This window comes from Hemiscyllium ocellatum, chromosome 1, assembly GCF_020745735.1.
Source record: "Hemiscyllium ocellatum isolate sHemOce1 chromosome 1, sHemOce1.pat.X.cur, whole genome shotgun sequence".
Classification (NCBI taxonomy): domain Eukaryota; kingdom Metazoa; phylum Chordata; class Chondrichthyes; order Orectolobiformes; family Hemiscylliidae; genus Hemiscyllium; species Hemiscyllium ocellatum.
This window is the reverse complement of record NC_083401.1, coordinates 164,445,423-164,462,061: the sequence shown is the minus strand read 5'-3', so window position 1 is coordinate 164,462,061 and position 16,639 is coordinate 164,445,423. Positions and strand designations below refer to the sequence as shown.

Below are 16,639 nucleotides of genomic sequence, written 5' to 3'. Positions count from 1 at the left end.
TCTAAGGTTATGAATCTGTAGAATTTTTTTTACTGCAGAGGGCTGTTGAGACTGGGCTATTAAGTATATTCAAAGTTAAAAATCACACAACACCAGATTATAGTCCAGCAAGTTTATTTGGAAGTACAAACTTTTGGAGTGCTGCTCCTTCTTGAGGCAGCTAGTGGGGCAGGATCATAGGACACAGAATTTGTAATAAAAGATCAAAGTGTAATACGACTGATGCAATGTATTGAACAAACCTAGATTGTCATTAAATCTTTAATCAATTAATGAATCAAAAAGTGCAACCTATTCTAAGTGATTAAAGACTGTTGGACTATAAGCTGATTTTGTGTGATTTTAACTTTGTTCACCCCAGTCCAACACTGGCACCTCCATATCTAATATATTCAAGACTGAGATACCCGAATCTTCAATCAAGAAGGCACTCATAGATTATGGGGAAAAGGCAGGAAAATGGAGTTGTTAATTATCAGATCAACCATGATATTGTTGAATAGCAAAGCAGACTCAATGGGCTGAATATCCTACTTCTGTTCTTGCTTTTTATGATCTCAGTTACAAAGTTTGCAAGCTGGCTAGGAGAGTTTAAAAGAGCATAGAAGTCATCGTCATTTAAGGCACAAAAAAGCCATTTGGTTTGCTGAATTTATGGTGCCTCCCTGTAAATCAAACCAGCCAGTCCCACTTAATTTCTATTGTCCTGTCCAGTTTATTTTTCCCTTTACCAACCTATCCAGGTGGTCTGGTTAATGTAGATATTTTGTTAGAATACCATATCTTTGGGGATCCAAAATGGCAGTGACTCAGCAAGTCTGAATCTATAGTGCTCCTCCCAAGACCTAGGCAAAGTGGGCCACCCTCCTCCACCACACTCTCCAAATCAATTAAAAATAGTTTTTACTTAATGTAATTAGTGGTTTAGTACTAAATTTAAACAGTTCAGTCTCCTGTAAAAATGAATAGGGGGAAAGGAGCCCGCAGTTCTCAGCGGGCAGAAGACCCTCTCCCACCCTCCCCAGCTGGAGCAGAGGCGTCCGCAGCCGCCCCAGGGGACTTGCCTACGGTGGCAAGCCTCGCGGAAATAATCTCCAAACTCGATGTGACGACCTGTGCTTTCATAGAAGAGTCCCAAAGTCGCTGGAATTCATTCTCTGCCACGCTACAAAAGCACAGCCGAGACATCGAAGAAATTGAATGCCAAGTCGGAGGATCGGAGCTAAAGGCCGCGACTTTCGAGGCCATTGCAGAATCGGCCATGGATCGGGTCCAGACTCTCGAGCAGCAAGTCCGGACCTTGGAGAATCACATTAACGACCTTGAGAATCAAGATCATCGAAAAAATATTCGTTTGCTGGGCCTTCCCGAACAGGAAGAAGAAGGCCAGCTTACAAGGGTCCTTGAACAGTGGCTTCTGCAGTTATTGAATCTGGAGGCTGAATCAGGCCAGGTTAGGGTGGAATGGGCCTACTGGGTTGCAATACGCGGGCCCGGCTTAAACCAGCGCCCCCACCCAGTCCTGTTCTGACTGCAGAGCTATAAGGTGAGGCAGATGCTTTGGAAGCCACCAGAAATCGTGGAAAAGATCCCCAAACCTTTATAAGATCCATAATCTGATAAAGGATCCAAGATTATATTATTTTAGGATTTTTCCCCAGCTTTGGTCCGAAAGAGGAAGGTGTTTGATGAAGCAAAGAAGCATTTAAGGGATTTAAACGTTCAATACTCCTTGCGCTACCCAGCTATACTACGCTTCAGACACGAAGGGTCCATGTATAACTTCGGATCACCGGAGAAGGCCAAGGAACTTTTGGACTCTCTTAGACAAATTATAAGAGTTAATTGATGTTGTTTTGCCCTACCCCCTCACCCCGGTTAACCCCCTCTTTTTTTCTCTTTTCATTACCTTACTGTTTAATATTATCTCCGGGGGGGTGGGAAGAAGGGTTTATTTATTCATCCTTTACTTAGCGATTTTCTTTCCCCAGATAAATGTGAGGTGCTGCGTTTTAGGAAAGCAAATCTTAGCAGGACTTATACACTGAATGGTAAGGCCCTAGGGAGTGATGCTGAACAAAGAGATCTTGAATTGCAGGTTCATAGCTCCTTGAAAGTGGAGTCGCAGGTAGATAGGATAGTGAAGAAGGCGTTTGGTATGCATTCCTTTATTGGTCAGAGTATTGAGTACAGGAGTTGGGAAGTCATGTTGCGGCTGTACAGGACATTGGTTAGGCCACGGTTGGAATATTACATGTAGTTCTGGTCTCCTTCCTATCGGAAAGATGTTGTGAAACTTGAAAGGATTCAGAAAAGATTTACAAGGATGTTGCCAGGGTTGGGAGGATTTGAGCTGCAGGGAGAGGCTGAACAGGCTGGGGCAGTTTTCCCTGGAGCTTTGGAGGCTGAGGGGTGACCTTATAGAGGTTTACAAAATTATTAGGGGCATGGATAGGATAGATAGACAAAGTCTTTTCCCTGGGGTCGGGGAGTCCAGAACTAGAAGGCATAGGTTTAGGGTGAGCAAGGAAAGATGTAAAAGAGACCTAAGGGGCAACTTTTTCACACAAAGTGTGGTACATGTATGGAATGAGCTGCCAGAGGATGTGATGGACGCTAGTACAATTGCAATATTTAAGAGGCATTTGGATGGGTATATGAATAGGAAGGGTTTGGAGGGATATGGGCCAGGTGCTGGCAGGTGGGACTAGATTGGGTTGGGATATCTGGACGGGTTGGACCCAAAGGTCTGTTTCCATGCTGTACATCTCTATACCTCTATTAGTAGTAATATGGCAAACTGCCGTTACCTCCCTCACCAGGTTTTTTTTCCATATATTTTACTCATAGTCTTTGATATTGGAAAGGGTTGGTTGGGGTGGTGGGGGGGGTAATATTAAGCAATATAGAATGTGGGGAAATAGATGGTAACATCTTGAAAAATGTCCACATTACAGAGGATGAAGTATGATGTATCACAAACTTGATTGAGTTTTTTGAAGAAGCAACAAAGAGGATGAGGGCAGAGCAGTAGACGTAATCTATATGGACTTCAGTAAGGCATTCGGCAACGTTCCTCATGGGATATCGTTTAGCCAAGTTAGATCTCATGGAATACAGGGAGAATTAGCCATTTGGACACAGAACTGTCTCGAAGGTAGAAGACAGAGAGTGATGGTGGAGGGTTGTTTTTCAAACTGGAGGCCTACGACCAGTGGAATGCCACAAGGTTTGGTGCTGGCTCCATTACTACTGGTCATTTATATAAATTATTTGGATGTGAGCATAAAAGGTATAGTTAGTAAGTTTGTAGATGACATCAAAATTAGAGAAATTAGAGATGTAGTGGACAGCGAAGAAGGTTACCTCAGATTACAACGGGATCTTGGTCAGATGGGCTAATGGACTAAGGAGTGACAGGTGGACATTAATTTCGATAAATGCAGGGTGCAGCAGCATTTTTGGGAAAGCAAGTCTTAGCAGGACTTATATGCTTAATGGTAAGGTCCTGGGGTGTGTTGGTGAACAAAGAGACCTTGGAGTGCAGGTTCATAGCTCATTGAAATTAGAGTTGCAGGTAGATAGGATAGTGAAGATGGCGTTTGGTATGTTTTCCTTTATGGGTCAGAGTATTGAGTACAGGAGTTGGGCGGTCATCTTAGGGCTGTACAGGACATTGGTTAGGCCATTGTTGGAATATTGTGTGCAATTCTGGTCTCCTTCCTATTGGAAAGAGGTTGTGAAATTTGAAAGGGTTCAGAAAAGATTTACAAGAATGTTGCCAGGGTTGGAGGATTTGAGCTATAGAGAGAGGTTGAATAGGCTGGGGCTGTTTTCCATGGAACGTCGGAGGCTGAGGGGTGACCTTCTAGAGGTTTATAGAATCATGAGGGGCATGGGTAGGGTAAATAGACAAGGTCTTTTCCCTGGATGGGGGAGTCCAGAACTAGAGGGCATAGGTTTGAGGTGAGAGGGGAAAGATATATAAGGGCAACTTCTTTGTGCAGAGTGTATGGAATGAGCTGCCAGAGGAAGTGGTGGAGGCTGGTACAGCTACAGCATTTAAAAGGCATCTGGATGGAGATTATGAATAAGAAAGGTTTAGAGGAATATGGGCCAAGTGCTGGCAATTGAGACTAGATTAGATTGGGATACCTGGTCGGCATGGACGAGTTGGACCAAAGGATCTGTTTCCGTGCTGTGTATCTTTATGACTCTAAAAAATTAAAATGGAAGAATATTTTATGAAGCTTTCCTGTTTTTCTTTATTTCTTTGTTTCGCAGAATGAAGATGGACTTGTACAATTTTTTGAAACTGTTCTGGATCAGACTGAAGCTAATCCAAAGAAAGTGATTGGTTGGATCCTTAACGATTTCCTAGCACTCTTGAAGCAGAATAATCTCAGTGTAAACCAAAGGTGAGAACATGTATCTAATTTCTTATAAACAATGCATACCCTTTTATAGTACATATCATGTTACTCCATTACAAAGGTGGATTGAACAATATGCCAATGTAACTAATAATGAATTTATTAAAATCTGCTACTTACGAAACAGTGGGGCAATAATAGTTTGTGACTTGAAGTATCTAAATGTCAACAGGGATACAAAAGTGTGGAGGGCAGATAAAATTCTTGATCTGCGTTCAAGAGAACTTCATTAACAAGCATGTAACAAGCCCAACAAGGGGGAGCCAATGCTAGATTTATTGATAAGGAGTGAAGCTGGACAGGTGAATGAAATAGCAGAGGATCATCATTTGGAGAGAGTGATCATAATATGATTTGAGTTATCTTGGAAAGCAATAGATATAAGTAAATGTTCAAAATTGAGGCAGGTTAGAGGTGGCAAACTTTGCAAAGTAGATCTGACAAAAATAGACTGGTTACAGTGACTTGAAGGAAAGTCATGACATGGAGGTGCTGGTGTCAGACTGGAGTGGGCGGAATCAGAAGTCACACACCACCAGGTTATAGTCCAACAGGTTTACTTGAAATCACAAGCTTTCAGAGCACTATTGCTTCATGAGGTGAAGTGAATAGTTAGGAGAAATGGACATTGGCCACAGAAAAGAAAACAAGGTACTACAGATGTTGGAAATTGGAAATAAATACAAAAGATGGAGAAATTCAGCAAATCTTGCCACAACTGTGGAGATGAAAGCAAAGTTTGTTTGAGTTCAGTACGATCTTGGTGAGAAATGGTAGTTTTTATGATGTTGACAAAGTAGGAAGAGGAACAAGTGGAGCAGATGGTGGGTGTGCTGAGAACAAAATACACAGTGCTAATGGCAGGAGTGAACAAGGTTGGTAATTAAGTGACGAATGAAAGTCAATCAGGAGAAGTGAGGCTTTGCATTTGAGGAGAACAAATAAAACAAGGTAATACTCAATACTGGAGGGGATATTGAGAGACCACGGAGTTCACAAACCTTGCGGTTGGCAGACAAATAGATAAGATGGTAAAGAATGCTTGTGAGATGCTTTCATTGAGCAAGGGATATAATACTGGATCAATTATAAGATACTGGTTAGGCCACAGCTGCTTATTTGTATTACAGTTACAGAAAGGGCAAAATTGCGCAACAGAATGTACAAAGGAAATGTGCAAGAATGCTACAGGCTTGAAATCCCAGCTTTGTGGAAAGATTGGATAGGCTAGGGTTGGTTTCCTTAGAACAGTGTGGACTGAGCAGCGACCTAATCAAGGTGTACAAAATAATGAGGGGCTGGTCCAGTGGGCAGGAGGATCTGTTTACCCCAGCAAAAGGCTAATTACCAGTGGGCTCAGCTTCAAGGTAATTGGTAGAGAGACATGAGGGAAAAACTTTTTCCATATTGAGGGTGATGGGTATCTGGAATTTGCCAGCCAGTTTGGTGATTGAGGCAGAAGCCCTCACATTTATAAGAAGCCTGTATCTACACCTAAAGAACTGTAACTTGCAGAGTGACAGACCAGGTGCTGATAAGTGGGATTAGAACGGGCAACTAGACTATTCAGCCAGTGTGGATGTGATGGGTTGAATGATCTCTTTCTACGCTGTAACTTTTCTATGGTTCTTTAATTTAGATATTTATACTTTGTTTGGGCTGGAAACATTATATCCTCCAGTCCACTGAATTCCACAATAGTGGTTAAAATGTGTGGTTGTTTATTGGTTGCAGTGCATGTAAGTAACTGGTTCTGATCAATTCCCAAAACAATGTAACTGAATCATGTTGTGTTAAGAATAGATAAATGTGCAAGAAGATATATTGAGATCTTTTGTAATAAGGAAAGAATACAAGCGACATTAAATAGGGGGAATGACAAAAATGGAGAGGGTCGAATGTAAATCAAAGTAGGGGAACAAAGTGGTTCTGCAAAGATTTTTGAAAGCAAATTTGACAATGAAAGCAGTATACTGGAGATGTCAGATATCTAAAATAAGAAGAAAGTGCTGGAAAAACTCAGTTCTGGCAGCATTTGTGGAGAGAAAAAAACAGCTAATGTTTCAAGACCAATGTGACTTCTTCAGAACATGCAGGGATAAACTGGATGGAGAGAGCAGGAATAGAATAGTTCAGTGAGTGACTATCAGTGGTGGAAAAGAAGGTTTTCAGCAATAAAGGAGCAGAGGGTATATAAAATGACAGCGTTGGAGGAAATTAATAAAGTGGACTGATGATATGGGGGATTTAGTAAATCTCAAAATTGCCAAGGTGGGAGATAAAGGAAAAAAAACATCGAAGTTTGGGAGATGTAAGGGATCTAGTTAAGATGCCAGAGCAAGGTTTGCTACTTATTTCTGCTTTCATTAGACAAAACTCAGTGCAGACATTTAGACAGTAAATCAATGCAGATAATATAAAATAACTGTTTAACTAGTGGTATGTCAGTATGTTTGCTAACAATTGTATATTTTGTTAGCCTGTTGCAGCATAATTCAGAATTTGGGGAATAAAATAAAATAATGCATTAAAATTAGTAAATGTCATATTTATCTGTTATGAAAATCTTTAGAAAATCTATACTTCTGAAAATTAATTGGTAGTGTAAAAATGTGTCTCCTTACCTTTACAGTTGTTTCCATTTATAGTAAGATACTAGTTTCCTTCAAGATATGGAGGCAAATGATGGACTAAGTTAAATGATCTCACAGCTAAATAATGTTTTGACATAGCTCTGGGCATAGGAAAGCAATAACAGAATGTCAACCTTTTGAGAAAGACAAACAGAAGTGGTAATAGATCAAATAAACACCAAATGATACATTTCAAAGACTTGATGCCTAATAAACCTGCAAGAAAGAAGTGCAATTATTTTAGAATTTTAAGCTTAATAAGTTACCTCATTAAAATGGTCTTGAAAATCATAATAGAAAGAATCAACATATTTGAAAATGGCAGAATGCGACCTTTAGATTTGGGCCTGAAGTTGGAACAAGAAAAGGAATATCTAACCTAAGAACAGTGGTCTATAAATGTCTAGTTGTAAACAAAGGCATTTGTACATGCTTCATAGATTTGGGAAAAAAACATTTGATCAAGTCTCCTCAAAAACTAATTAATGTACAACTGAATGTGGTATTGACTGTAGAGATGTGAGATTGAAGAGAGGAATACAACAAGGCTGTGTCCTATTGCCAAAATTATTCAATTTGTACATGGATCAAAAAAAAAGCCGAATCAGACATACCTCAAGGTTAAAATGTGTGGAGGCAAGGGTGTAACAAACTTGGAATGTGCTGGTGATACAGCAAAATCAGAAGACACCCTAGAAAAGTCATGTAAATCAAGATCGAGTATAAAAATTAAATAGAGAAAAACAGTGAAAGCCAGAAGGTTTATATAGAAGAAACTAGGGTGAAGATGGAGTGAATAATGTCATACAGGAACAGGTAGGTGAGTTGATCTGTTTAGGATAAGTCTAACAATAAGACTGCAGTTGTGGTGCAGAAGATAGAAGGATATAGATAGGCAGACAAAGTTTTGTGAAAATGAAGGCTTTATTAACAAGAAAAGTCAAACTTATCATAAGTTTAAAAACTCATGAAATGCTCATATTCCTATGTACTTTGGAAACCCAGACTTGTGGAAGAAAATAGAGGTCTTTGTATTGCGGATGCTAAGAAGTATTCTCCATACAGACTATAAGTCAAATTAAAAGTGCTTGGAATAGAAATGCCAAATAGGACATTTCAAAAATGACTTCTAGATAAGAAAATTTCGGTACTTCTGCAGAAAAACTGCAGAAAATGCTTCCAGATGGTAAAATGGAAGCAAGCAGAAAGGACTGAGCTGAGGTGGATGGCAAATGTCACATTGTTTACAGATGAGCTAAAGTGGATCTGTGAGGATGATGCAAAATGGACAAGCATAACATATGACAGCAGATTTCCTAGTTGGTGTAGCTACAAGTAGGATAAGACAAGTGCAGGGGATAATGCAGGCATTTATAGTTACAGGTATTTTGAGGAGAAGAAATGTGAAATACTTTAAATAATCTTCTTGACTCTGAGAAGACATATGGGTTACTTTATTTTAAAAAGCTAACGCATTGAATATAAGTTCAAGAAGATTATACTAGAACTTTATAACATAAGTTAAATCACAACTAGAGTATTGCATACAGATCAAGCCATGCATGTTTTTGTGCTGTATGACTCTGACTACATCACAGAAAAGGTCAGTTATGGTACAATTACACTATTTAAAAGGCATCTGGATGGGTATATGAATAGCAGGGGTTTGGAGTGATATGGGCCAGATGCTGGCATGTGGGTCTGGTCAGCATGGACGAGTTGGACTGAAGGGTCTGTTTCCATGCTGTACATCTCTATGACATAAGAAATGATGCAGAGGAGTTTTGTTCATGAGGTTTGTACATTGCTCTCCAGACCAGCATTTATTGCTAATCCCAAATTGCATAGCCTTGGGTAACTGTCTAAGTGGAGTTTGCATATTCTCCCCGTGTGTGCATGGCTTTCCTCTGGGTGCCCCAGTTTCCTCCCACAGTCCAAAGATGTGCAGGCTAGGTGAATTGGCCATGCTAAATTCCCCATTGTGTTCAGGGATGTGTAGGTTAGATGCATTAGTCAGGGATAAATGTAGAGTAATTAGGGTAGGGATGAGATAGTCTTCACAGGGTTGGTTTAGACTTGCTGGGCCAAAATGGCCTGCTTCCACACTATAGGGATTCCATGTAGAGTCAACTCTGGGTCTAGAGTTACATCTAGATATACAGATTTTCTTCCGTAAAGGACATTATTGAACCAGATGAGTTTTCACAACAATCAGTGGTGGCTACATGGTTGCCATTAGGCCAGCCATTTTTAACATTCCATAGTTTTATTTAATTCAAGTTTCACCATTTGCTTTGGTGTATATCAAACTCAAGTCTCCAGAAGATGGACTGATTAGGAATGTTCAGATTGACGGTTTCATTCCTTGTATCCTGCAAATGGAAATTGCAGAACATAACAGTTAAATCATTGGCAGTAGGTCTCGTGTAACAGTTTCACTCTGTGCAGCATCAGAAGTTTAGGTTTCTGGAATATTAGCCCGGTGACATTATCATTGTGCTGTTGTCTCTCCACAAGAATGGAGAATTTTAGCTTTGAATAAAGATTGGATGGTCTGGGATTGTTTCCTTTGCGATAGAGAGGAAATTTAATTGAAATTATGATGGGCTTAAATAGAGTGGAAATCTCTTCTCCCAGAGAATGGTTGGTGGTCAGAATTTACTGTCTAATAGGGCAATAATTATATGATTCCTCAACATTTTAAAACTACTTAGATTATACAATTTCATGTAATTATCCACCAGGCTGTCAACCAAAACCTAGAAAATGGGATTAAACTGAATAGCTCTTTTTCAGACAGCACGGACAGAATGACTTGCATGCCATTCTTTAAGCAATAACTGTTTATTTTTCTGGGTGATGAATAGTTTTATCTTAATATTTAAGCTCAAATTACAATATTTGACCTATTGACAAAGAAAAGCCTCTGTACCTGTCCTGTAATTTCACATTATACTGTTTTGACTAGTATCCATGACTACCAGCAGGTGGCGCTTTCAAATCACATCATGACAGTTATTGTTTAATTCACCTCAGCTCAAAAACAGGTCTCTTATATGAATATATTGCAATGATACAGTTAGATGGGAGAGCATCTAGGAGAGAGCAGTTGGAAATAAGGAGAGGGGCAAAATATGTATGGTCATGATCATGGTGGTAGGAATGACAGAAATATCTGTGAAAAGTCAGTCATTCTTGTTGATGTTCTTAAGTGAAGGAAGGGATCTAGGTAAGAATCCTAGAAATGGATGGAAAGGTCAAGGGTCCTGCCTTATAAAAAAAAATTTGGAAGCTGCACTAAGCAAACTCATCAGAGCAATTGTGAACAAATCAGACACAGAAACACATTTGCTGGTTAACTGCATTGTCATCCTTGCCAATAGCTGACAATCTGTACAAAAATTGGGAGAGTAGCCTCATGGACCTGAAAGCAACAGCCTGGCATGGAAACAAAGATACATAGAAAGTAGCAGGAAAATTATGTTTGGCCCTTTGAGCCTGCTCCATCATTCAGTTTGATCATGCCTGATCATTCCTGAAGTAAAAAGTGAGGTCTGCAGATGCTGGAGATCACAGCTGAAAATGTGTTGCTGGTCAAAGCACAGCAGGTCAGGTAGCATCCAAGGAACAGGAAATTTGACGTTTCGGGCCAGATTCCTGATGAAGGGCTCTGGCCCGAAACTTCGAATTTCCTGTTCCTTGGATGCTGCCTGACCTGCTGTGCTTTGATCATTCCTGAAAACAGGAACAGTGAGTACTGAGTTGCATGTGTTGGGCATGATCAAATTAGTATGATATAGTCAGACTCAGAGTTATACCTTGCAGCAGATGTCGGAGATGGCTCAATCCCTGTGGGTATGTTCTGTCCCAATGGTAGAACAGCTATACAAAGCTAACATTACTGTTGGTAAGGGGAATGTTGCATTGGAATTTTCAACATTGACTCAAAACCCCGTGAATTGTTACGGCATCAGATCAAACATCAGCAAGGAAGAATGCAATTCTGCTCTGCATTGAACATTCCTTAAAAGAAGTATCATGGAGAGCATGGACATAACATACTTTTGGGTGTGGGACAAGAATGACTTTGTGGCACCAATATTGAGCTGGATAAGTCGTGATGTACACATCTACCATATACAACAGCTAATAAGGGAAAACCTCCTTGACATCGCCCTCACCAATTTACCTGTCATAGGTACTACTGTTACTTATGTAAATAGTCCCATCTTCACATTGAACATACCGTCATGTTGTGAGATATTACACAAGGCTAAAAGAATAATTTCCAAACAGCTCAAAACTGGGTATCCATGTGTCATCAACAGTAGCAGAATTGAACTCAATCACAAGCTATAGCCTCATGACCTAACACATACCTCACACTAGGGATCAGTTAGCTCAGTTGATTCGATGACTGGTTTGTGATGCAGAATGATGCCAACAACATGGGTTAAATTCCCTCCCTGGCTGAGGTTATCATAAAGGATTCTCCTTTTCAACTGTACCCTTCGCTCAAGTTAAACCAGCACCAGCTATTTCTATCTCTCTTTTCCTCTCATGAGACAGCAGTTCTGTGGTCCTCTAGGACGATTACCTTGCCTTTTGCTTTCACTACCATTAAGTGGAGAATTAGTGCTGGTTCATAAGAGCATGAGAATAGGAGCAGGATTGGACCGTATACCTGTCAAGTCTGCATGAACATTCAGTATTATCATGACTGATCTTTGAGTTCAACTCCATTTTCCTACAGGCTCCCAATATCCCTCAATTCCCAAAGAGGCCAAAAATTAGTTTATCTCAGCTTTGCATATATTCAGTAAAGGAACCTGCAACTCATGGGGTAGATAATTCCTTTGAGTGAAGACATTTCTACTCCTATCAGTCTGAAATGATTGTCCACCTAACTTGAAATTCTGCCTGGTGTTCTAAACTTACCAGTCAGGTTCAAACCCCTTTAGAATCTTGTACATTTCAATGAAATCAATTCTCATTCTTCTAGAATCCAGAAAACATTGCTAAAACTTATTCAGCCTCCTATCATTGGAACACTCTGTCCTCCCAGAGACCAATCCAGTGAACCTTCATCTTAGTGTGCTAAGGCAAGGATATCTTTGTGTAAATACAGAGACCAAACTGTACGCAATCTTTGAGATGCTGTCTCACCAGAAACCTGTCCAATCACCTACATGCTGTTTACCTTAAATGAAGAGTGCATGGGGGCATGTTGACTGCAGCATCAGGCAGATCTAAAGATGCGTTGTCAACCTGATGCAACTAACAACACAGTTGTTGCTGCATGTGCTAAAGAAAACTAAAAGAATCCCACAACCAGTGGATCAGATCAAAGCTCTACTTTCCTGCCACATCTAATCTTTAATGGTGGTGTTAAGGAAATAACAGGAGGAGACTCCTCATCTTCCGACCAATATCCTTATCTTTAATGTTGGAGAGCTCAGAACATGGGTGAGAAAGCCAAGAGTTACGACCTGTTTGGGCTTGTTAATGTTTAAAAAAGAAATCCAATCACCCAGCAAATAACAGGCAGAAATATGTCACAAGGTTTCACATTTAATTTTATATATAAAATGAAATTATGCAAAGCACAGACCACTAACTTGTAGTTTATGAAGGATTCATGCTATGAGTTCAATGTATTCCCAGCCCCCAGAATTCTCACCTCTTCGAAAATCTTAGTTAACTTACTTTCCTGCAGCCATCACCCAAAAGGTCTATCTGAACTCTTTGGAATTTACTCAAGCTTTGCTTCAGTTTTGTAGCCATTTTTCAAGGTTCGAGATTTCATGAAGTCTGCGGGTTTTGAGAAGTTCCTTCCATGAACTTTTGGCTAAGTGACTCTCAACCTTTTTTTTTAAATTTACTCAATTCTGGATTCTGGCAGCTCAGTCCTCATGAGATTCCTGCACAGTGACTTCACATAGCAAAAAACACACATTTATTCACCTTTGGAAAATATGGACTTATGGCTCTGTGTGGGAAAGGTCATGTCTCACGATCCTGATTGAGTTTTTTGAGGAAGAGACAAAGATGATTGATGAGGGCGGAATGGTAAATGTGGTCTATATGGACTTGATTAAGACCTTTGACAAGGTCGCTCATGGCTGATACAGAAACCATGGAATCCATGGTGAACTGGTAAGGTGGATACAGGAACAAAAGCAGAAATTGCTGGAGAAGCTCTTTAGGTCTGGCAGCATCTGTGGAGAGACATCAGGGTTCATGTTTTAGATCCAGTGACCCTTCCTCAGAACTGGACCAGAAACGTTAGCTCTGATTTCTTTCTACAGATTACATTACATTACATTACTTAGATTAGATTACTTACAGTGTGGAAACAGGCCCTTCGGCCCAACAAGTCCACACCGACCCGCCGAAGCGCAACCCACCCATACCCCTACATTTACCCCTTACCTAACACTACTGGCAATTTAGCATGGCCAATTCACCTGACCCGCACATCTTTGGACTGTGGGAGGAAACCGGAGCGAGGAAACCCACACAGACACGGGGAGAACGTGCAAACTCCACACAGTCAGTCGCCTGAGTCGGGAATTGAACCCGGGTGTCGGGCGCTGTGAGGCAGCAGTGCTAACCACTGTGCCACCGTGCCGCCCACTAAACTTGTGCCCACACCTCCTCCCGTACTTCTCTCCAAGGCCCCAAGGGATCCTTCCAGATCCGCCACAAATTCACCTGCACCTCCATACAGACAGTCACCCGAGGTTGGAATCGAACCCAGGTTCCTGGGGCTGTGAGGTAACAGTGCTAACCACTGAGCCACCGTGCAACCCCCTAGATGCTACCAGACTTGTTGAGCTCCTCCAGCAATTTCGGTTTTTGTTTTTGTTTCTGATTTCCAGCATCCGCAGTTCTTTTGTTATTTTTTGGATGGATACAGAACTGGCTTAGTCATAAAAGACAGAGTAGCGGTAGTAGGGAGTTTTTCAGAACTGGAGACCTGTAACCAGTGGTGTTCCACAAGGATCAGTGCTGGAATCCCTGTTGATGGTGATATATAAAAATGACTTGGACAAGTCCATAGCTGACCTGATTAATGAGCTTGCGGATGACATAGAGATTGGGGGAGCTGTGGCTAGTGAAGAGGATTGCTCGAGAATACAGCAGGACAGAGATAGGCCAGAGAAATGGCAGATGGAGTTTAATCTGGACAAATGCGAGGTTGGTGCATTTTAGGAGATTTAATGCAGGAGGGAAGTATATACTAAATAGCAAAACCCTTATTAGCATCAACATACAGAGAGATCTAAACATACTAGTCCACAGTTCCCTGAAAGTGACAACATGAGTGGATCAGGTTGTCAAGAAGGCATATGGCACACTTGCCTTCAATGGCCAGGGCATAAGAATAATATAAAAAAATGGCAAGTCATGTTGCAGCAGTATAGATCTTTAGTTAGGCCACGTTTGGAAGATTGAGTCCAATTCTGATTTCCACACTGTCGGTAGGATGTGGAGGCTTTGGAGAGGGTACGGAAATTGTTTACCAGACGTTCTCAGGTTTGGAGGGTAATAACTATGAAGAGATTGGACAAACTTGGTTTGTTTTCACTTTAACATTGCAGCACGAGGGGTGACCTGATAGAGGTTTACAAAATTATGAGAAGGATAGATATTTGCATGTTTACTAAGATAGAAATGTCAATTACTGGGAGATATAGGTTTAAGTTAATTTTTTTTTACCCAGAGGATGGTAAGTGACTGGAATGTGTTGCCAGAGGATTTGTTGAAGGTGGATACAATAACAGCATTTAAAAGGCATCTTTACAGTTTTATGAATTGGCAGGGAATAGAGGGATATGGACTGTGTAGAGGCAAAAGAATTTTAGTTTGGAAGGGCATTATGTGTTGGGCTGTAGCGCTTGTACCTGTGCTGTTCTTTGTAATACCATTGGTTTCCAATAGCCCTCTGCTATGGTGTCAAACTGCAACCAAGCAGATTACCTCCATGAACCCTAATTCTAAATCCTAACATAGCAACTGCTTTTCACTAAGGGTTACAATGGATTTCTTCCTTTATTTTCCAACTAAACACATTTTCCACTTGTTTTTCCCTTCATTAACTCAATCATGCTGAATATTAGCACCTGATCACAAACTTCAGGGATTACTGATTTAACCTACTTCAAGCTGTAAATCTGGCTTTATCTCTTTACTGTACTTCCAAGTTAGACACCAAATTGACACATTCTGTGATAGATTGTGGCTAGTTACATTGCTAAAGGATCTGTCCTCGGCCTCAGGTTTTTAACATATCGATAAATCACTTAATTGAATAAAGGAGAGAGTTTGATATCTTAAATTTGTTGACTGTAGTAATAGAAATAATAGGAGAATGTTGCAAAGCGACAGTGATAGATTAAGTAGGCAAAGTTTTAGCAGATAGTTCATGTAGCAAAATGTGAGGTCATCTCTTTAGACTAAAGAAAGATAGATCAGTGTACTTCCTAAATAGTGCAATATTTGTAATTGTGAATGAGCCAAGATGTTGATGAATCAAAGTACTAGAAATTTCAATAGAGGCAGGTACAAAAATTAATCACAAGGCTGTTGGGATGTTAACCTTTACCTCAAGAGGGTGATTAGTCAAAGGAGTGGAAGTCAGCTCTGGCTTGACCACATCTGGAAGCAGTCTTCAGTTCTTCTTTCAAGTGTATATTGGCCCGAGAAGACTGCAGTGCATTTTGTGTTGAATTCAAGGAGCTGAATAATCCATTCATGATCATATTATTGTTGAATTTGATTTTCTAATCTAATTGATTCCTAACTTTCTGATAGATGCTGATTCTCACTGAAAATGTGTTGCTGGAAAAGCGCAGCAGGTCAGGCAGCATCCAAGGAACAGTAAATTCGACGTTTCAGGCATAAGCCCTTCATCAGATCCCTGATGAAGGGCTTATGCCCGAAACGTCGAATACCCCAAAATCCACAAACCTGACTGCAACCCAAAATCCACAAACCTGACTGCACCTGCTGCGCTTTTCCAGCAACACATTTTCAGCTCTGGTCTCCAGCATCTGCAGACCTCACTTTCTCCTCAAAGATGCTGATTCTCATCAGGAATTCAGTGTTGTGGCTGGTAACTTGTCCAGGTGGTTGTTTTCTGAGAATCTTAGCAGACTATTAAGTCAAGAGCATAGTGCTGTCCTCAAAAGGTACTTTAAGAATTTTGATTTATTTTTAGGCCAGGTTTTTACTGAGGAAATATGATAGTCATAGAATTGCTCCTTTTTACACTGATTTGTACTTTGTGTGCAGTTATGGTGTTTGTTTTCTTAAATGCTATTAATGAATTTTTAATATACAGTTGATTTTTAACATCTTATTTTTATGCAAACTCTTTTCAGCCCCATTACCCCTTCTGCTTTGGCAGAGCTGCTTACCCTCTTAGAAAAAGGATTTATATCTTCATCTGCAGCAAAGCAAGTGAGTAAACGTCTTTATTTGTTTTACAAGAAATAATCAGTCATGCACAGAGCTGTCTAATAACACGAGGGAATCAAATAACATCAAATCCTGATTTTTTTTCAACAT

General features: G+C 40.3%; 1 protein-coding gene across 1 annotated transcript in view; it reads left to right on the top strand.

Annotated features, from left to right (window-relative positions):
• gatb (glutamyl-tRNA(Gln) amidotransferase, subunit B) overlaps nt 1–16,639 on the top strand; it is a 77,266-nt gene that overhangs the window by 38,086 nt on the left and 22,541 nt on the right. The window contains exons 10-11 of the mRNA XM_060827466.1: nt 4,285–4,418; nt 16,453–16,531. Coding sequence (XP_060683449.1) covers nt 4,285–4,418; nt 16,453–16,531 — 213 coding nt within the window. The remainder of the gene's footprint in view (nt 1–4,284; nt 4,419–16,452; nt 16,532–16,639) is intronic.